The 23569-nt window shown below is 41.3% G+C and overlaps 1 protein-coding gene across 3 annotated transcripts in view; it reads right to left on the reverse strand.

Moving 5' to 3' along the window:
* Nucleotides 1-9357: 9357 nt before the first annotated feature.
* The window catches only part of LOC108974396 (putative uncharacterized protein DDB_G0291608), a 244796-nt gene continuing 230584 nt past the window's right edge, over nucleotides 9358-23569 (reverse strand). For all 3 annotated transcript variants that reach the window (XM_018942397.1, XM_018942228.1, XM_018942314.1), the window contains one exon: nucleotides 9358-13711. In XM_018942397.1, the coding sequence (XP_018797942.1) occupies nucleotides 10951-13509 (2559 nt within the window). In that variant the 5' untranslated portion in view covers nucleotides 13510-13711 and the 3' untranslated portion in view covers nucleotides 9358-10950. The remainder of the gene's footprint in view (nucleotides 13712-23569) is intronic.

Here is a 23569-nt window from a genome sequence, read left to right on the forward strand (position 1 = left end):
AACTGTTTCTATGCAGTATGCTACCAAAGCAGCAGCAACAACATTAGCAATATCCATCGCTAGTCCAACAACAACAACAAGCAGTAATTGTTACAACAACAATAAGCTCTAATTGTTACAACAACATCAATCACAAACTTGTACAACAAAAACAACAACAAATTTTGCAACAACATCAAGCAGTAACTGTTACAACAGCAATAACAACAAGAAAAAGCTTTTACAACAACACTAAGGGCAATTTTAGATGTTGTTGTAATATAACGGTTCCTATGCAGTATACAACTAAAGCAACAACAACAACAACATTAAAAATATATCAATTGCTACTGCAACAACAAGAACAATACCAATCAAACAAAAGCTCCTGTTGTTGTAAAACAAATAATTTTATCGAGTAGACAACAAGCACAACATAATAATAGTAACAGCCACAACAACAACAACAATGAGAATAAAAACAAAAGTTGTTGTAATGCAAATGATTTTATGCAGTAACAACAAAAATAACAAATATAATAATAATATTTACTGCTGGTCTAACAAGAACAACAACCACTACTACTACAACAACCTCACTTAAAACAAAAACACTTGTTCTTATAACACAAATGATTTTAACCATTTGACAACAACAGTAACTGCTACAACAACAAACATCAAACAATAAGAACACCACCAGTTTTTTGTTGTTGTTGTTGCAAAATTGCAGCGCTGCCTCATCGACATTCCTCTAAACGCGAAGTGCGCGCGGCGTGTTCGGCAGTTCGTTAACAACAATAGCTACACGCGGCACAAAAACAACAACAACAAACGCTCCGACATTATTCTAAAATTCGACAATCGCTTATCGTTTATTTGATGCAATTTCAATAGGTGGATGATCTCCTAAAGCGCCAGTACATTAAAACTCCACACACACATACGCACACATAGCAACGCACTGGCAAACACATACACGTGGCGGCGGTGACGGGGAGCAATTGGCTGATTGCAATTGCGTGAATCGAAAGCTAACTGGGCTTGCATTAATTTTGCAGCAGCGAATTACGAATGCCCAAAGGAGTCGGCGTCCATGTGAGTAACCGCCAAACTCACACCTTGAATGCGGCAGCAGCCGCAGCAGCAGCAGCCATGCAACGTGGTCGGCGTTAGGTTGTAACTATTAATGCCAGTGGATGGCTGTGGGCGACAATCAGCATGCGCCACTTTACCCTACACACACACACACACACAGTCATATACTCAAATGCATGTTTGGTCGAATATGTGCCGGCCGCCTGGCACACGCTGAGCACAAATGTCAGTGCCTGTTTGTTCTTGATTATGTGCAAGCGTTGGAAGCTTTGCGTGTGTGTTTGTAGTTGTGCTAGCTGTGAATTAGTTATCAAATGCTCATCAAAATTAACGTTATTAACGGTACGGCTTTGTGTTAGAGCGTGGGAGTGAAAAATTAAAGGATTTTGAATGCGGAATTTTCAACTGTGAATATTGAGTGTTGACACAAAGTATTTTAAGCTTTCTGTCTAAATAATTTAAATGCTGGAAATATTTCATAATTTCATAGTGAAGTGATTAATTTACAGCTATGATACCTTCAATTTCGATATCATTCATGGAGTCATCATCATATCATTTATTTGGAGTACATATTTATATGAGTGAAAAATTCGAAAGATTTCTGATGAAATTCACAAAGCATTCCGGAAGGTTTAAAATTCATAGATTTTTCCAGTTTTTGAATAAATTTACGATGCTCAATAAATCAAAAAACTTAAATGTTGAGTCAAATCTTTAGATGAAAATTGTTCCAAAAGTGCTTGAAATAGGCCTATTTAATAACAGCGATTTCGTAAAAACTTTAAGGCACCTGCCTGTATACCGAAGAAATCTTTTAACTGTCTGTCTATCACAAAGTGTACAACCGTTAGGTAGAAGTGCTGCTACCATGGTGCGAGAATCGAGAGTGACCTTTGCACAGCTTCGTTCTGGCTCCTGTAACAGGTTAAACGCTCACTTATCCATAATTGACCACAATATATCAAATATATGTCCAGCATGCAACGAGTCCCCGCATGAGACTGACCACCTATTTGCTTACCCAGCTAAACCTTCATATCTAATACCTCTCTCTCCGTGGTCCGATCCTTCGAAAAAGCACGTTTCCTGGACCCACCGTTGGATGTTCTCGTTGACACCTTATCTGAGCATTAACATCCTAACGGCGACTAGATAACCGTTGCAACAAGAACAACAGTGTTGCTACTATGCACTTAATTAGCGCTAAATGTGCTATTCGGACGGATCATTTTAAGACCTTATACGGATAATCTTGCTATCACATTTAATTGTTGTGTTCAGACCATTTGGTGCTTTGAATGAAACTACTTATCAAGGTTTCGCCCCAGATGGACTCCAAAAGTTCGATGTCGGATTTATGATAGCGCTGGGTCACAGAGGAAGTGTAGAACTGTCTCCTTACTTTTTTAGATTTTGTAGCTTCGGCAAATATTTCCTGCCTTATATCCATTTTTAGCGTATTCTCCTCAAAAGGTCAGTGCCCCGTTGTACGAACTTTGTTAACTTCACAGCTTGTTATTGATTTCCATCTGCTATTGTTCTAAATACAAACAAGGTTCTCATTGGATCGCTCCCATTGGGAATGATATTACCTCCGCATCGGATTCGTCTGAAGAGACTCCTAGCTTTGCAAACTTGTCTGCTTTTTCCTTGGTAAAAATGTTCCAGTGACCACATTAGGAGAAAGTGACCACTGAGGTGTCTATTTATGAGGTGAGACTATTTATCTATATGTTACACACGTAGTTACGCAGTAGGACTTCTCGGTCGACTGATAGAAAGAGAGATGTCAAGATCATTGTTACTGTAGGCCGGTTGTGGACCCGTCGGTATAGATATAGGCAGTATCCTCCTTTAAGAAAATGTTTGTACCACCTTGTGAGGCAAGACTAAATTGAGACATTTTTGTTTTACTCTAGTTTACATCTAGTCCGTTGTTCGCAGCTTTTAGGTGTAACGCACAGTAGCACAATGTTCTTTCCATAATCTCTCTGAATGCGAATGGAAATATCCCTGATACCATTAACACTATGTCGTCTGCATATATTTTACTTTTACTTCTCCCACATTGAGCTGAAGTAGTATTATATTCAACGCCACCACCCACAAAAGCGGGAAAAGGACCTCACCCTGAGGACCACCTCCGCTTACGTAACTTACGTAACCATTATAATATATTTGTTGTTTATAGCGTGTATAATCTTCTTCTTACTTACTATAAGGTCGAATTGGTCTGCTATATGCGGAAGTAGTACCAGTTCCACTGCGGTTTGTTGATTTCTAGAGTTCAGAATTTTTTATGAATTCTTCTAGGAATTCTCCTGCAGAGGAAGTCCACCCAGCTGAGTTCTCCAAGATGAGTTCTCCAGTTTTTATAGTCACCGTCCCGCAAAGGAAGTCATTTCCTCTTTTTGAGAATCATGAGCAGTGCAGATTGGTTGGAAGAGATGGTACATGCCTTCTCCAACTTTTACACATCTTCATCTAATCCTTAAACATTATTGGTATTATTCTGAAATTTTCTAAGTTATCAGCTATTTGTTGTTATTTTGATAAACTTATCCAATGCTATGCTTCTAAGGCTTTGGATATTAGAAGGGAATATTGGATATGTTGCGAATGGTATAGAGTATCCAAGAGTGATCAGACATAGATGATTCCTCGAACACTCTCCAGACTATCTGCTTCTGTTGATAGTGTAATGTCCAAGACTTTCTCCGATTCCAAAAAAATTTACCGAGTTTGGGAAAATGAAAATAGGCTTATCGACCCCACAGATAGTTGAGTTGTTTCCACCTCGTATTCTTCCATACAAATCCTACAGATGGATGAACGCCAATAGGGAATGGCCTGTTAAAAGCCCCACAACAAGGGAGAGGCTAGCCTTACTAAGCGCAAAGAGATTACTAGATCTCGAACGATCTTGGGCCAGAAGGCTTTTACGACAGCGCATGTACCGATGGTCGCCCAGCGCTGGCCAAGTTTTCGCGAAGCACATCTATCTTGTAGTATGTAGTGCCGATAGCGGTTATAAGGTACTTATCACTACTGACTCATCTGCTTTGCTTTTCCGGAGATTCTGCTTTGATCTGACACTCATACTAGTCTTATAACAAAGACACTCGTTGCTATTGATAGCAAGGTCAGGTACACTCCTCTACAAACACTTTGAGTGAATGGTTGATTCTCTAAGGGAGGCTACACTCCGGAGCAACAGATCTGCTGCTACCTTAATGGTTGCAGCCTCAGCTTGGAAGACACTGCAATAGTCAGGAAGTCTGAAACTGGAGTTGGAGAGATCCTCCCAGTAAACCCCTTTACAACCTTCCCCGCAAGTTTTGAACCATTCGTAAAGAGCTGCCCCTCTCCTTCAACGGCTTCTTCTCAACCACAACTCCCTCGTCGGTATATGGTGAAAGAAGGAGTCGCCAGAGTTCAGTTTAGCGATTCCATGATCCAAGTGGTCGGAGCATTCAGATACGTGTTTATTAAGAACCCAGATTCCCTGAATCTCACAACAACTTTCGCAGCCATACACCTTCCTATGATGTCTACTTGCACTTTTAGTAAGATGGCGTTAAGACCACAGGTTGAAATGGAGCTTAGTACACCACATATGTTGATGAGCGCCGCTCGTTGAACGCTTTCGAGTTACTGTGCAAGTGTGATCTTTGCTAGAGCCCTCCATTACATAAATACTCCATAAAACATAATGAACTTGTCTATGGTGTCGTAGACAGAGGACCACTTTCGGTGAGAAATCCCACCTTTTGCCAATGGCACCTCTACAGCAGTTATAAGACCATCGATGCCTTTTTTGCTCTCTCTTGGTTATTCGGTTTCCATGAAGGCCTCCTATCCAGGATGAGCCTTAGATATTTCACTGTATCCGCCGGTTGCACACGGATGTCTCCCGTTTGCAAAAAAGCTACAACCGGGATCTTATATCTTCTGGTATATAAAAAAAAAACTCAGTTTTACTTTTGTTGATGGTGAGACCACTACTGCTTGCCCAATTTGTTACGACGCTGCGATATTGGTGCGTCAAATTGTACACGGTACTCAGGAACTCTCTTTCAACCATAAGTGCTACATCGTCTGCATAGGCAATCACCCGGCACCCACGATCCCCTACGCACATTTCGTCGTGGACTTGCGTTGCCCCATTCACATCCCCACCAATGGAAAGATGTAAAGTTTGTTGAGCTCGTGGAGTAAAATGTCGAAATTGAGTGGAGTTGGAAACCGTTATAGGGTTCAAAGTGCCAACATAAATTAAATTTTTTTTTTTATTTTATGCAAACACAACTTTTGAAGTCATTTTAGTACTTGTTTACTTAAATTGAGTTGTATGGTTGACAGAGTATGTGGCACGCACTTTGAAATACCTGCAACATGTGTGAGTTTTCATTGTGCGAATTTCAGCTAACCGCAGCTATATTACGAAAATGACATTTATTTCACATTCATTTTTGCGCAATTAATTGTAATACAATCACTTTTGGCCGTAACGCACACATGTCGGACCCTCAACGATTTTGCGCGTACACCGGCGAGTTGGCGTGTCGGCGGCGCGGTGAATCTGCATAATAACAATTTTCACAATTCGGTGTCAATGTCAATAGCCTCAGATGTGGACAGCGCGCGTCAATATTGGCAATGCAATTGCCAAATTAATATTAAGCTGACAAAGCGTTGCTTTTAATGCACGCTCTTTCGTGCCCAACAGCGACTAGCATACTAATAACGGTCTATATATTGGACCAAATTTGTTTATACATTTGAGTTGTGGCTCAAAATTGATAGCGCTTAATTGAATTTTCACATATTTGGCAATTTTCAGCATTTTCAAATGAATTTAAATTTCATTTTCAGGCGCCGCAATCATTTTCGGTTGGCTTGGCTCTCACAGAAATATAAATATACATATGTACATACACCAACTATAAATATGTGTGTGTCTCTGTATATATTTCTGCGTGTGTGTGTGCTTTTAAATATTCGCAAAATTAGTCGCATAATTAATTTCTAATCGATTAGAGTAGTGTAATTTATGCGTCGCCATTAGTCGCACTATGTAAGTAGTGGTGTAAGTTAGAAATGACACTCGAAAAAATACTGGCACTACGAAATTTTAATTAGCTAATTAATTTAGCGGATTTTGGTAAATATATAAGCACTCAATGCCGTCGGCGTAGAAGCTGTCTGTTGGCCTCTCAGCGTTTGCAAACTGGCGAATTATTATAATAAAATAAAGAAGTAAGAAATCACACTGCTCGCGCGGAGCCGAAAATTTAATTATCTTGCAATTTATCAAGCAAAATGTTGCGCATAAAATTCAATTAATCTGCGTTTTACCATGTTAACCTAGTTTGATGAAGTTGGTTTATTATGCAAAATCTTTAGTTCGAAGACTAGAAATCTCCTCACCTTTTTACTGCTATAGTAGTTATGAAAAATTTACACTCTTACATTTTTACACTCATTTTTATATACATTTAAATACGTAATTAGCGGGATCTATTTCGAGTTACCCTACTTTTTTTCAGAAAAAGCAAAAAAGCTTCGAATTTAATGGGAAATGTTTATTGTCATTTGAAAGAACATTCTTTGGCATTTACTTTTTGAAGACTACCACTTTCAAATGTTGGTCACGGCTATGTCTCAGCTGATCCATTCGGTGAGTCCAATTAGCGATGACTCGTTCGAGCATTTCGACTGATAACTGGCGAATGACACGCGTGATGTTTTGCTCAAACGCCGGAATCGAAGCGGAATTGTCCACATAGACATTAGACTTTACATATTCAAACAGGAAAAATCGACATTCCCGAAAAGAGTTCACCGAAGTGTTCTCTCAATAAATCCATTGATTGATGCGATGTGTGAGAAGTGGCGCTTTCTTATTGAAACTAATTGTCGCCCAGATTACGAGCCTCTGTTCTCACTATTCTCACCGGTATCATTTTTGAAGAAATATGGAACGATGATTCCACCGGCCCACAAACCGCACTAAACTGTTGTTTTTTCTGAGTGAAATGGCAGCACTTGAAACTCTTCAGGTGGCTCTTGGTCCCAAATGCGGAAAATTGGCATATTTCCATAGCCATTGTGCCGGAAATAGACCTCATCGCTGAACAAAATTTGGCTCGAAAATGACGGATCTTCTTGGAACTTTTCAAGGGCTCATAGAGCGAATCGATGTCGTTTGGGAAGATCGGACGCCTTCAGTTATTGCACAAACAATATTTTGTACGCTTTCATTTTAACATCTTGACAGTGTGAAAATGTGCCAAGTCGTCTCACACTGCAGTGCTCTAAAGAAGGTTACTAGAGCATAAAGCGGTCATTCAAACTGGCAGATTAAAATTATATATAAATATCTATATCGAAACAAGTGTAACTGGGTCCACCAGTTTGGGATTACGAACTAATTTGTGTTCTAGAAAAATATCATGTCTGGATATTATTATAAAATATTTTTCAAGTGAAAGTACTAGGTATAGAGGAGGACTGTATAATTGTAATGAATAACTCTGAGAGTATACAGAAAGCTTTTACATACACAGACAGCCAAGCGCCATTGCTAGCCTATTCGTTACCAAAGATTCATCGATTCATACCAGCATTGTTAACAAATGTAGGAAGGTTTTAAGCTCACTGGCAGGTCAACTTGTCACTTGTCCATAATTAAGATATCCGGTTACAGAAACAGAAAAAGCAGACCAGTTGGCCAAGTCAGCTGCCTTTCTAGACGGTTCCGAGGCAGAAATAATACCGTTTCCGCTATGAATTAAGAAAGAGCTCAATACACAATAGCATTGACCTTTTGAAAAACATTTGTTAAAAATGGGAATGCCAACTCAACGGGAGTAAGGACACGGTGCAACAACTTCCTCTGTGAGCGCCCAGCTCTATCCATAACTGAGATAGAACTCTAGGAATCCATTACATACCAAATGTTGACACATTAGGAGCAGAATATCGAGGAGTAAACTGTGTGCCTGTAGCAAAGGCAAGTTGGTCGACAGTGCATTGCACGATGTAGTGCTAGTGCGATCCGAAACGGGATGAAAGGCCTCAAAAAGTTTGTGCGGGAATCGAAGCTTCTCATATATAATCTCTTTGCAATAAAATGGTCGTAGCAGACTGGGGTAGTGCGAAGGTTAACAGAGGTACTCCGCAGGATGGGATACTTTCCGCACTGCTTTGAATTCGGATGACTGCTTACGCTGACGACGTTGTTGTCATGGTATAAGTAACATATCTAAAGGATACATCAGCGTGGTATCCAACTCACGTTCTTTTCCAATAGTTGGGGGCTTATGTCATCCACCTGCTGATAAGGTGACATAACTCAGGCTCATTACTGCCGTAGCGGCGCTATAGGGAAGAGGTGTAAGCTAATAATGATCTCGAAAAAAGCTGAAATATGACAAAATTGCAATTGCTTTTTCTGGTGAATATTTTGCAGTGAACTTTTTCACGGATTGATTCATGCTCAGAGGAAAGGTTGGAGGCGGAGTCTTCTGCTCATCTTTTTACAATCGTCGGAGTTCTTAAGGGACATTCTTCAATAGACATTTTTCAATAGACATTCATGCTGTAGGGTTAAAAATCGAATATATGTAAAGCAAACTGTCAAAATTGATTAGAAGCAGGTGAGGTGGAAACTTTCAGGCACTTTATCCGTCGTTGTCCAGCTTTTGCTAGACTGCGGCTGAAACATTTCGGCAGTCAATACTTTGGCGTAATATGAGACATACTCGAAAGTTACATTAGCCGCCTTAACTGGATTCGTGAGGTTCTTTTTAATAAATTTTATAGTAGTACTAGGTCTTAACGGCTCCTTTTTTATCAATTCTATAGAAGTCTTAGGTTTCGACGATTCTTTTTGTTACATTTCTATAAGAGTCCTAGGTCTCGACGGTCCCGCTATAAGCTGTTACAACTGAGATCGTTGTTAGGATCGACCCTTTCAGCTAACTTAAACTAATCTAATCCTTATAATATTGCATTTCTCTCAGCATATATAAAATATCGTGCGATAATTGAAATTTGTTCAACTTACGTGCATGACATTGTATTTTTCCACATAACAATTTTGAAAATTGCCAAAATTTCATTTCAAAAGTAAGCTTTCAGCTTACGAAAAAGAAAAAATTATAAAAAATTTTGTTACCTGCTCAAGTGGTGGTTTCTTTGCCAAAAAGTCCAAATGGAAAAAAAACATGCTAATTAATTTTGATTTTTTATAATTTATTTAACTGTTGTTGTTTTTGCTTACATCGATACTTAAGTATTATTAATTTTAGTATCATCTTCAATGCATTTTTGTGTATATATTCAATTGATGCTTTAAGTTCAATATGCTTAGTTTATATGTGTTAGTAAAATCTCATATATACAGTGGTGCTACAATTAGATACAATATTTAAATTCCATTTGCAAAAGTCAAATTTAAAATATTTCCACATTTCGCAGCGCACGCCGCTCACCGCTCATCTCTCTCATACATAACAGTTTTTTGTTTCGCATTTTTGTCATTTCATTTCAAATCGTTGGTGCAGTCTTTGTAATCATTAACTGGCATTTACTCTATATACTTATATATGCGTGTATATATATGTGTATATATATCTATGTATGTTTGTAATTTATGTATGTTTGTTTGTGTGTGTATTTAGTTGCTACGTACAAAGTCAACGCAAATAATAAAGGCCTCACTGCTGTGTGCGCCGCGCCGCGCTGCCTCTGTGCTCGCCACCAAGCCCCGTTCGCGCTCACACTTAGGAAAGCTCGATGTGATAAATCAAAAACACATTTGCGTGATTAGCGAAGTGAGGAAGATCGCAACGTTTGATTGTGCGATACAATGGCGACAATAACATATGTACATGGCTAAATGAACTCGTATCTACAAGCGCTGTGTATGGATATGTGTGGCTGTGGCTGTGGCTGTTGTACAGGACAGTGAAAAGTAGCGCTGGATATCCCTTAAGCCTTATAAATTACCACCACAAGTCAGACAGTAGAGCAAACGGCGACAAACCGTTCAACAGAATGATCAGAGCCATTATACATTCTACTTACAGCCAACCATACAAGAGCGCACATATATATAAATACATATATCTGTATATATGTAGGATGGTTGTAATGCATATGCATGCGGCAATGCTTGTAAGTATGCCGATATGTTAAGTCATGTGGTCGCTAAGCCTGCAAGTCGGTGTTGGTCGGGCTGCTGCTGCTGGCCGAAGTTGAGCGGATATTAAGTGTTGCCGGCTGCCTGACTTGGCTGGTTCGTTAGTTAGCTGGCTGCTTGGCTAGTCGGTTGGTTGGTTGGTTGGTTGGTTGGTTGGTCACAGGCTGCACAACTCAACAGCACTCGCTGCTCGACGCCAGGGCGAGGGGCGCCGCGCGCGCATATGATTTATAGAAACGAGACAAATCTTTGATGGCAGAGCCATCAATTGTTTCACCTTGTCGCAATGTCGGCAACGGATGCGCTAATGCAATGCAGAGCACAACAACAACGCCAACACCAGCACACCAAAATCAACAACAATAAGGGCAATGACAACAGCAACAATAAAAACATATGTACGTACACACGCCACCGCAAGCGCGCCAATCCAAGCCACTCTTTGACACCCATGGCACTTATTCCATTCAACGGCACTTCACCACTTCACCACTTTACCACTTCTACTTCTTTCGCTCTCGAGTCCATTCGTCCAATTCCAACTCATTCCATTCCATAACACACCAGCGCAGACGGCACAGCACAGCATAGCACACAATCAAGAGGCAGCAAGCACATCAGCAACAATGTTGCACCGACAAATGACACTTCACCAATTAAGGTCAGCGTTTTAAGCAGATTAATGGAATCGCCTTTGTACTCGTATTTTTCGTTTTCGTTTTCGTTCTTGTCTTCGTGTCTGTTGTTGTTGTTGTTGTTGTTGTGTTGTTGTCTCCTTTCACATTTTTCATGGAAATTGGCTCACCTGTTATGCCAGTATCGTTAATGCTGGATGTGGACGTCGAGAAGCCGGGCAATTTGCGCCAACCTTTACGATTCCAGAAGCTACGCGCTTTCGACTCTGTCGGCACCACCGGTCCCGGATCCTCGGCTGCACGTATTTTGGCGCAATTGAGTATGCGACGACCGCACGAGGCGCGCGTTAAAAAGCCCGAATTTAAATCCTCATCAAGCGTCAAGTGATGCGGTTGTTTCGTCGACGACGAACGCTGAAAGGAGCGACAACTTTGTGTGCCATAAGAAAAATTGCAGGATGTCGACAATGGTGCCGCACTATTCGCTTGCGTTTGACGCGTGCTCATTATATGCGACAATGCGGCATTGGTTTTGTGTATGCGCAGACTGCCAATGTAGCTGGCACCGCTGCTACCGCTAAAACCGCTATCTAAGTCTGCGGCACAGAAGGCGGCATTTGTTGAAGACTGCACCGGCGAGAGTAGCTCATCTGTGGGTCCTACAGTGCCCAACAGTTCGGCGAGATTTCCATCACAGATATTATCGGCTGACGTGGAGGATAGACGTAAGCTGCCAGCGCCACCGGTGGCGACAGCGCCGATATTCGGCTGTCCGGAAGCGGTGGTAACGCTAACGGTGGGCGCCTCACAATTGGTCGGACTACTGCTGGGCGGACTTTCGGGCATCAGCATGGCCTCCACGGACAAATTCAATTCGCCCAGTATTTTATGATGACGACTCTGTACGCGCCGCAATTCCTCCTCGACCAACGATTGATTTAGCGAACCGGCCGAATGTGATGCGCCCGTCGGCCGCAGATGATGTTGATGATGATGATGGTTGTTGTGGTGATATTGCAGTGCCGCTTCATTTGAGGATATCTCTTCGTAGAAATTCTCACTGGTCGCACCCGCCATACTGCGCAATGTAGCGCTATCACATGCTGTGGCGCCGCCATCTAGACCGTAATGCGCCTGGTAGGCATGACGTGCGGCCGGCGATGCCAGCAATTTGTTCTTCTTACCCTTGGATAGCAATGCGCGTATCGAGTTGGGCGGTGGTGGGGCATGGTGTATCGTGTGTGCGCTACCAGGTACCATCATTTCGGGCGGTGGTATGTTCGAGTGACGCATCGCGGCGCCCGGCTCATAATACGCATACGAATAATCGTGCTGCGTGTGCGGATGTGTGGCGTGCGCATGTTGATGCAACAGCTGTAAACTTGTGGTCTGTTGCACCGCAGACCATTTCGCGTCCGCGTTGAACAATTCATTGGCGCGACCGAGTGTTTTGCTATTGTGACGTGTGGACATTCGCGTAATGTTTATGGGCTCCTGCTCGTCGCACACTTCAATGGCGTCCGGATCCGGGTCGGGGTAGCGTGGCAACACTTGTCGCCTACCATAAGGGCTGACACCGATTGTAGTGCCACTGGTCGCCGACGACGATGACGGTGAGCTGGAGGCGGACGAGTGGTGGTTGTTGTTGTTGGTGGCATTATTCGCGGACGATGGGGTCAAAGTGGCGTTTACCGCAAACGTAGCGGTGGCATGTGTGGCCGCGGACACAGCAGGTGGCGCCAGTGGTTCCAAGTGCGTCAGTACATTGTCGGTGTGTTGTTGTGGATAGTGATGTGGCGGTGGCAATTGTTGCTGTAGTAGTTGCTGCTGCTGTTGTTGCTGTTGCTGCTGTTGGTGATAATGCTGATGGTGTTGATGGTGATGCCCGATGGCATTCGCTTTGTTTGCTGACGGTGTTGTTGTTGCAGTCGTTGCTGCTGTTGTTGTCGCAGCTGTTGGCGCTCCTGACTTCGCGCTGGCCGTGGACATTGTTTTAGTGGCTGCTGTGGTGACAGCGGCGCCGGTCGCGGCCGTTGGCGTTTTCGGTGGTGGCGGTGGATAATCGGGCGGCGGCGGAAAATGCAAACAATTGGCGACCAATTTAGGTGACGCTTGGCGATTGTGCTCCGCTTCCACGGCGGCCAATTGATAGGCAATATCGCGCTGCTGCTGCTGTTGTTGTTGTTGTTGATGCTGCAGTTGTTGCTGGTGTTGTTGATGCTGCAGCGTCAATTGTTGAAACGGATGTATGAGTTGTTGCTGCTGCTGGTGCTGCTGCTGGTGCTGCTGCTGTTGTTGTTGTTGTTGTTGTAGCAGTACTGCCGTTTTTTGCAACTGTTGTTCCTCTTGTTGCAAGAGCCTTTGCTGTTGCTGCAATTGTTGCTGCTGCTGCTGCTGCTGTTGCAGGAGCTGTTGTTGTAGTTGTTGTTGCTGCTGTTTGATAGTTTGCGCTTGCCGATGTACCTGTGGTTGTTGTTGCGTGTAGAAATTCTGGTTCGGTGGCAATTGCTGGCATTGCTGCTTCAATTGTTGTAAGTCCCTTTGTGCTCGGATGGTACGTTTGCTGCCGCCTAAGCAATTCTCCATGGCACATGTTGATATATGACAAAGTGGTGGCAATAAAGTTAACTCCCGCTCTCTCACTGGCTGGCTAATGATATGGCAGTTGTTGTGTTGACGTTCAAGTACTCAAATTGTACGTTTATGGCGAGGCGCCTCAAGTCCTTCTCCTCACTTCTTCACTTCAATTCCTCCTTCTTTCTTCTTCCTCCCGCCGTCGCTGCGTGCGCTGAAACGAAGAAGAGAAATGAATTGCTTACAATAAATATAACAACTTGGGTTGATGGAGAAAATTGTAAATACTCGTCGTTTGTATACTCGCTGCTCGCTGCGCTGGCTGCTGCTGCTACCGAAAAACCGCATAGCGTTGTGTAGCAAGCAGCTCAGCGCCGACGAGAAGTAATTAATTTCTTGTAATTAAGCGATAAAGAAAATTCCGCAGGCTTTCAAATAAGCAGCTGAACGGCATTTTCTATTCGCATTGTCAATTTGACTGACGAGCGCGCGTTCTGAGACGAAACTGTAAACTATTGTGCTTTAGTTGCTCGCAGCATATCACAGATACTGTTGTGAGTTAGTCAGATAAGCGCAGCTCATTCAAGTTTCCTCGACTTACTGACAATTTAACAGCCTAATTTTAGTGTTATTCGCCCCAAGAAATGGCGATAAGCGCAGTTGGACATTTGATGGATAAAAAGATAATTGCGGTTGCATTGCTTTAGGTCGCGAAAGTACCTTCGTAGGTGGGGTAAGATTTGCAAGTAAAGTTGAAATTTTTGGAAATATTTTTATGGTGAATTTTTGACTCGTAAGTTTCTATATGCTCTCATACCAAAACATTTACTCTAAGGTGAAAAATACAGGTAAACTGACAAACTCATCCCCTGAAGTAGAATATCACAAAAAATTGCATATTCTTTTCAATTCTGTCATGAGGCTTAACCAAAAGGGGTTACAGATTCCTAGCTTCAACATTTTCTTATATAAACGATGGAAATTAGCAGTAGGTCTAACGAGAAAGTTAAAAAATAATGAAATGACCGTCACCAACGATTGAAAAAAGATGTTTATGTCATTTCAGAACTTCGCGAAGCTAAACTTTGGTCACATTTTACGTTTAGTTATGTGCTTACTTGGATAACACATTTTCTGTTCTTGGATAACATTGTTCCAGTTTCTCATCTCCAGCAAATAATGTGCTTTCCGGTCAATAGAAAACTTCACGGATTAACAAATAGATGGCGCTACTATAATTGAATCCATGTGATTTTTAGTTAGCCCTAACCTTCAAAAGCCGCGTGTATAAAAGCTGTGGGCACTTAAAAACCGGTTACTACTTTCAAACCTATCGTTGCTGCCGGTCCGACTATTTTATTGTATGAAGAGCAAAAAAAAGTACGGAACAAAGGTTAAGCTTTGCAGATTTGTAGAAAAATTGACTTACTCAAAACTCATTGAATTCCGTACTCCTCGGTAGCTAGGTGGAGTAGATGTCTGACGACACATTTGGACCTTTAGGTGACGCATTGTAAAATGAACGGGTCTAAAATCTCCGCACACTATTATGTTCTCTCTGAAACACCTACGAAAAGTTTTATAATTTTTCTGCAATCTCCGGGACATTGTCAGCACACTCTCGTCCCATAGTTGCAATTCTTTTCCTATACATTTTTGCAATCGTATAGCAAAACTTCTATTATGTCTTCTTCTTCTACCTCCTGACAGCTTCTACAATAATCGTTGTGTGGTACTTCAAGTCTGCCATTTCGACAATGACCTGTTAGCATTTCTATTAATGTTCTTATATCATTCCATGTTCCATTAAGGTCACGTTTGCCAGCTTGTTGAGCATGTTAGGGACTGATTCCACCGAGACTTCGCTAAATCTGTAACATGTTGTTTGCGACTAAATATCTACAGGGAGCTAGAGGCATATTCCCACGTTTTCAAGGTCTAATTATAGGGCGGCGCTTGTTCCGGCTATTTCTTCTGATTCATTGCTGAACTAGCCAGAGCAGGCACCACCCTCCGGGATCCTTATATAAATTTATCGTGAATAGGATGTTATATCTACTCAGAGGTCAAGATATTTTTTCGCTATCTTCGATGAAACGCTTAGAGTACATTGTTGTAAGCACAGGGTACAAAAAAGTTTTTTTACATATCTTCGCTCCGGTTGAAAAATAATGCAGTGGTTTGGCAGCCGGAAGGTATTTCGGTATCTAATTTTGCTGAAAAATCACCACACCTCACTCCATTAGTTAGTTTGGGCCCTTATATATAGATGCTTGTCCCCGTGTGTCTGTCCTCCTCGTCCCTTTCTCATACTTTTCTGTAAGGCAACGCAACATTGAGGACCGAGTTTAAGTTTAATCCTATAGAATTTCGAAATTCGGTGCTAAAGAATAGTCGGCGGGAAGTATGATAAATGCATACAGCTCCGCGGGCTAAAGCGGTACTGAGAGTTAAATCTTGTGTCCTCGTTATAACTCTGCTTCTTTATAGATTTCTGGAGAATAGTTTGTCTCCACCCTTGATCTACAAAAAGAAGTGTCAGAACGCCAATATCAATAAATCTACTCTATTTCCTCAGCCAAAGTCACTTGTTTTTGATAACTAGGCTAGTGAATTTTTGACTCGCATTGTTTTATTGTGTTTCAAAAAATATGAGCTTATAAAAATTTTGATCCAAACAGCCATACTTTGGTGAAGAAATAAGTGGTGGGTTCAAAAGATCGTAGGCTTATATAAAAAATGTATTTTTTGTTAAAATTTGATTTTTTTATGCAATATCAATCGCAATCGAAAGCGATACAACGCTTATAGCGGTCAAACAAATCTTCAATACCATTTTTATAATACATTTGCCTTAAGCCTAAAATAGACCTTAGTTTCTGCGATTATCTCTACATTGTTGCTAAATCACTGGGGGCCAGATTTGGCGTAGACGGTGAATGCATAAGTAATTCGAAGCCCTATTCATGAATTTTCTACATCACATTCATTGATTTGTGACCGTTAACTTGATGAAACAGCACTTTTTTCTTCTTCAAATGCCGCCGATTTTTCGCGTTTTCGTCCTTCTAACAGCCTCTTTAGGGCGGCCACTGCTCCCTTCGCCTTGTTCAAGTTTAGCAAACCACTTTTCAACGGTTGACTTCCCTGGTGCAGAGTCCAAAAAATGTTGATCAATCCAAACCTTGCTTTCAACAGTACTCTTTTCGCCCAAAATGTGATGCTTTATTAGTACTCAAAATCCTTTTTGAACAATTTTTTGTGAACTAACACAAGTTGCTTCACCCAAAGGGCAGTTCGAAAGCTGTCAAAATTGTAAACGTAGCTTTTAACGACCTAACTTTAAAAGACTAAACATCTACGAACTATGTATCAGTCTACGAACTTTTCAGCCCAGTTATTGTTTCATGGATTTTGAATATATTTTCTGTAGCTAAATGCGTCAACTTCGCTTTTTAACTCCGCCAAATAGAGAGAAATGGGTTTAGTCACCTTCAAAATATTTGTAATGAGAGGCGACACTATTTCCGTGCATTATTTAGGTATGAAACGATGCTTGGCGTGAGCTGTTTAGACATTTAGAAAATGTCAAAATTATTCACTTATTAATTATTGTCTAAAAATATAATATATGAGGCACGCTGCATATTTTTTTTTGCAAGAGATTTTCTGTTTGCTCTTAGCGAGTAAAAAAAAAAAAAAAAATAGCAAAAATTTCAAATTAATGTTGCTCGGAACTATTGTAACACCCTTATTAGTAGGAAAATGTAAGCAACCTATACGGACCTTTATTTTTTGTAGAGCAAATCTCATGATGACCCACATTAGAATTCATAATATCAACATTTATTGCACTAAATACATACTTTGAGTAGAGTGTGTTTGCTTTGAATTAATTGCTGGGAACCCTTTTCCATTAATTTCATGAATTTAATAAACCAATAATAAACTGTCCATATACGCCAACCAGGGCGGGGTTGTTTACCAAGCAAGTTGCTAACTTAAACCACCCTTCCGTTAGAAGAGCTAGAGCTTTCACGGTAAATGAAATTAAATGCCAGCGACACCCTTTCAATATTATTGACAAGCCAACACACGTACATACATATATAACTACAACAACATCAATATAGAAATGTTATTAATTCTCGCCGCAAAGTAACCCTTTTCTCTTGACGCACTGCCCTCGCCGAAAGCGGCACGAACCAAATAATGATGGACGACTAATGTCTACACATACAAAATAGCGACAAAAAGCATTGACATGTATATATGTATGTATATATATAAGTATATCTATATATATATATTTATCCCTCTGCAAAGTCAAGTAAAACTATTTAGAGGGAGCCAAGTATCGCCACGCCACCGCACCGATATTCTGTCGGCCCACAAGCAGTCCTGTTCGGTCATTGTAATTAATGAATTTTTCCACAGAAACCGTTAGCACGAAAGCAAAGCAACAAAGACTGAATTAAAGAGCGCAAAAACTGAAATAAATTAATGAACAAAAAAAAAAAACGCTCTTCACTAACTTGCCTCAAACTACGAATTCTATGAATCCCTAGTAATCAAAGGCAATTTGAAGGCGCTTTGTATGATTGTTTTTATCGTTTGTTGTTGTTGTTTTTTTTTAAGTTTTTATTACGCTTATTTTTTATTATCAAGTCCGAAGGCGTCTACGGCAGTTGACTTTCAATAAAAAAGCGCTGCTAATTACGATTGTGAATCCGCAATGATACGCTGCCACGCACAAAGCGCGCGCGCACAATATAAGAAAAAAACAAAAAACATCACTTCCATGTATACATATATGTATGTAGTTGTGTATATGTGTATACACAGCAGTGTGGGCATAAGCGCGAGATGGATGACTGGCTGAATATATGGGTTGACTCGGCGGCGGCGTTGGACTTGGGCTGGCGTGCGTGCACGCTTTCAATTACAGCCTCTTGCCGATGTAATGAATGAAAACAATTTGTCGTCACACCGTCAGCGCCTTCGCCGGCGACATACACCACTGTGCGCGCGACAGCTACAACGACAACAACATTGACATTAGCACAGTAAACACATACGCGCGCACCTAGCGCGGCACCCACTCCCATCTCTTGTGTGTGACTATGAAGGACTTCAGAACTTCAGCATGCGGCTTTGTGTGAGAATAGTGCGCGCGTCAGCGCCCCGCGCCCACAGTTGGCAATCGACGAGCGCGCGCATCGTCTCGTCAAGCGTTTTTACTCAGCGCGGTGTGTGTGTAGTTCGTGCAATCACTTGGGTGGGGAATTAGGAGCAGCGCGCACATACTCATACATGTACCACATGCCACATACTGCGTGTATGTAAAATAGTGCGCGTGTGCGTGTGTGAGTAGTTGTCGCACGAACAAAGCCAAAGGCAAAGACATAGGCGGCATTAATTCTTCTTTTTAGAATCGCTATGAATTGCAGTCAAGATTAATTGCTGCTAATTAAGAGCCTTTAGATTTCACACCACCACCAATCACGCCACCAATACTACAACAGCGTTCGTTCGTCCGTCAGTCGGTGTATACAAAGCCAGTGTGGCATGTGCCTACACTACCGCTAGCATCTTTTACTCTAATCCCTTCGCCATAAAGTCTGCAATACGCCGTTCGAGACCCACACATACGTGTCGATACATTTAGACAGACTTACATATGTATGTACAATAATAACACATATTTAGGCAGAGTGCGTATATTGTGCTGCTCCTAACAGTGTGTCGTAAAAGTAATGATTTAATCTGCTGCAAACTTGAAATTGAAAATTGATTCTCAGTAACTGACTTTTGCTGAAAACATTTGTCACACCTCAGAGACGGACTTATCCTCCTAATAACATTTAATTTAATCAAAAAATATTGGAAACTACAAGTTTTTAAGCAACTCGAAAAACCTCTTACTTGAACCAGGCTTGTCATTAACAGCTACAGGGTGTCTAATATTACATAAAACTATTTTAGTGCGCACTAAGTTTTGATCGTTGCTATGTTCTGTAAATTGTTATCAGTAGTGCATCTATTATTATGAACCTTTAGTCTCTTCTCTTTGAAGACTTGAAAAATATATTCGCTGTCGTAAATAAATTCTATATCTCAAACTGATTCGGAAAACTTTTTTAAGTACAAAATAGAACTTTTAGAGACTATCGAGTACTGTTGCTAAGTTGGTTAAAAAGATTACAATCAGCAAGGTTAAGCTTTTGGAGACTTGGCGTTTAAAGGGTTGTGTGCACTTTCGCCTCAAAAAAAAGCGCCAATTATAGCCAAGATTACAACCCCTTATCAATCGTTCTTCCTTTTCGATGTTTGGCACCATTTGGAGATTCCAAGTGTGCCATGTTTTTCTCCACCTCGTTTTGCCAGCGGAGTGGAGGTCTTTCTCTTCCTCTGCTTCCCCAGACGGTTACTGCCTCGAATACCCTCAGAGCTGAAGTGGTTTCATTTATTAAAAGATGCAAAATCTCTGATGTTACTCTCCCCACATTGGGAGGTTCTATTCTTCAGCCGATCGACAGGCTGAAGTTCTTGTTCCTTATTCTTTATAGAAAGCCCTCATAGAAACCAATTATAGAGGAGAGAGTGAGGAAGACATCGCTCGTTTAATATTGTTGTAAAGTATCAATTCGGAAGAGGTACGGCCTCTCACCGAAAGTGTTGTTCTGGCTCTATGAAATCATAGTTAAGCCGACATATTCCTGAGGTTATTGGCGTTTGGAGAAACCACATTAGCTAAGCAGTGAAAAACATTCGAAGAGGGAACCACATAGGCATTTCTGGTGCACTAACAAGGGCGCTCAATACCATTTTACACGTTGTATCTGTAAACATAACTGGTAAATACTTAGCTGCTTGCTATTAGACTTGGGCAAGCTCGGTATATGAGAAGCACCATGTGGAGACACACTGAAATACTTCACTACTTCGACTTTATTACATACAATCCAGATTGCTGCAACGCTGAACCTTCTACAGGCGGTTCCTTCTTTGCATACACATCTGTGAGGTATTTGTAGACGGGGCGAAACCGTTGCAAAAGGGGTTCAGTCAACTTTTTCACAAAACGATCGAAGTTAAGAGGTGGATAGGGCCTGAAATCTGCTGTCGGTAGTTCCTCGTCAACTCTAACCTCAGGCTACCAGAGCACTCTAGCGCCTAGCAAGCGGAGGTTGTTTTTAAGGTAGCGATAGATAGATTTGCAAGTGAATTGCTTTTCCGATGCCATCTACGCTGTACCTGTGGACCTTCAGTGAGCTCGGCAAGCACTGGTCAACTTCCAAAACTACCGTTAAATTTCTTTACTACTGGTACTACGCAAAGTCAGTCTCGCCGCAGGAAGTTTGACTTCTGTCCAATAGGTACACACGCAGTGCGACAGAATATTTTTGAAAGCTGTAAGAAGAAAAGCGAGGTGGAATCATCTTGTCACTTTCCTATTTCCTAGTGTCCGTCTTTTGGCAGACTAATACTGATATCTCGATAGAGATATTGGAGAACCTAGCGAAGTGACTGAGATTGAAACTAACCGTTTCAATAAATTTGTGGTAAGCTCAAAACGCTTCGCTGATTTAAGAAGTTTTTGGTTAACACAAAGGACCAAGATTTATCCAATTACGATCCAGCGATTTTTGATCAATCCTACGATCTAACCTGATCTAATTGTTAGTATACAAGTCACGTTTCTCTGACATTTTGGTTTGGAGAATTTAAAGTAGGTTATGCAGGTATTTCCCTGAAGAGATACATCAAAAGAGGATTTTAATTAATTTTTGGAATTAAGATTCAAGTATCACTAAACATTTCGGCTTATCAATGGGAACAATAAATATGTAGTTTGCCACCAGAACACCGCAGTACAGTACATTTTGACTGCCAGATGGCTTTCAAGAAGTCAGGGCAACCCACTGCCGGAGTTGACTTAGTCTTCTCCACGACTATCGACTGATAAAGGCGTTTTGCAGCACTCAAAACTTCGCTTTGAAGAGTCAGCCAGCGTAAAGTCCTCACTTAGCACTGGATTCTACACTGCCACTATAAGCTCAATAAGCACTTATGTACTTAACAAGGGCCTTGCCTTTTGTGCAAACTGCCGGATCTCTGACAGGCAGCCTGAAACCCCAGAGCAACTGCTAATTGACTGCATAGTAGTTTGCAGTAGCAGGATAAAGGCCCTTGGATATATGTTACCAAATAGGGATAACATCGCCTCACTAGCAGCTAGCAGTATATTGGAATTTTTCAATATGCTGGGTCTAGGTGGGTCTTTCTGACTGTGGAGGGGGCAGAGTAGACCTTAGATCGCGGTGCAATTCTCATTTATTTATCTTATCTAAACTGATATCTGATATCTGAACTTCAGAAATTTCACTGATGGCTTGCGTGGCATTCTTTCCTTTTTTATACAAAAATTTCAAAATATAGTGAATTTCCTCATTATTTTCACATATTTTTGAACAGTTGTAACTTTTTCTCAACTTCCCCGATTTAATTTTTCGTTGGTTAAATTAAGCTTAAAATGTCGCCTTTCCAATACATGTCGCATTTTCCAATGGTATGACACAATGTGATTGGTAGCACTGGAGATATACGGCATCTATTGACAAAATACGAAAAGACTTTTTCGACTACTATGCTAAACTCAATCCTCGTGTAAATACTGTCTGGTTTGGTTGCAGTTATTAGCGGTATTAATGGACAACATAGTCCAACTGCTCTTAGTGAAGACAGATATGTGACCCTAGGGACATAAAAGTTACATTCCCCCCAGAAGTGGGTGTAAAACAAGCTTGCAACAAGCTGCTTAAATCTCGCCACTGTTCGATTGGCGGTATTGACAGTCAAACTATAAAAAGTGCTTGCCTTAAAAATTAGTTGCAAACGAGCAGTTTTGTATTTATAGTCTGTTATTTATGCGACTCAATGCGGCTGTTCTTTTGCACACAAATGCATGCGCATATCTTTTGGGGTGTTTTTTTAGCCAATTCAACCAATTTAGCCGCAATCTGCATTATTTTTTTGGGGTCAAACTCATGCATAATCCTCACATTTGGCCCACAAGTAGACATTTTTATGCGACTGCATGCACCGCAACGGAAGTGTAACAGTGTTTTACCTCATTTATATGCCATTGGCCATGTGTTGCCTAATTTGCTTCGCTATTGATATTTACTACCCTTAATGGTGATATTACGAATTTCCTACAAATTGCGCTTTTGCCCCGCTCAGCTGGGAATTGGGTGCGAAAATTTTTCTTCCACACTGTGCAATGTGCGAAAATTTATATGTATGTGTGAATTATATGATTGTGTGAATATGTGTAGTTTGTGTGCTGTGCTGTGTTATGTGTTGGCGACTGCCAAGCAAAATAACTTGACATGGTATTTGCTTATGCTAGAAATGTCATGAAGCCAAAACATGACATGTGTATGCCAACACTAACATGACTGCACCAAAGGCACTCACACACACACACACGCAGGCACGAAGAGTGGGACATATGCTTGCGCGGGCAGACAGACTCCTTGCAACCAAGCAAATAGAATCGCCAACAAATGCCAATTCACATTCAAGCATACCTACATACGTAGGTAGGTATGTTGTATGTGGCATGTATGTGTGTATGCGCTGCAGCTCAAGTTGAGTGTGCCACAAAGCATTCAAGCGATTTGTGTTCACTCCTTTTGCCGCGACTGTGTGTCTGCCGCACGAGCGGGAAAAAAGCACACACACGAATTACTGCAATATATTCTAACTGTGGCAGAAATAGTGAATTGTAGACAAAGCAGCGGCAGGGCAACAGCAAAAAAAAAAAAACCGAGTCAAGTACCAACTATTTGCAGCAACACTAAATTGCCATTGCTGCAGCAATCTAAGCGGACGCGTTGGACGGCGAAAAAGTGTTGCAGCTCGTTAACGTTTTGCGTACAACAAGAAAAACAACAGCAGCAACAAACAATAAGTAACTGCAACAACAACAATAAGTAACAACAACAACAAAAACAACAAGTGCAGCAATAAGACAGCTTTAGAAGCAGTTTGCCACAAACGCACC

This window comes from Bactrocera latifrons, unplaced genomic scaffold (assembly GCF_001853355.1).
Source record: "Bactrocera latifrons isolate USDA-ARS-PBARC rearing strain unplaced genomic scaffold, ASM185335v1 scaffold_0, whole genome shotgun sequence".
In the NCBI taxonomy this organism is placed as follows: Eukaryota; Metazoa; Arthropoda; class Insecta; order Diptera; family Tephritidae; genus Bactrocera; species Bactrocera latifrons.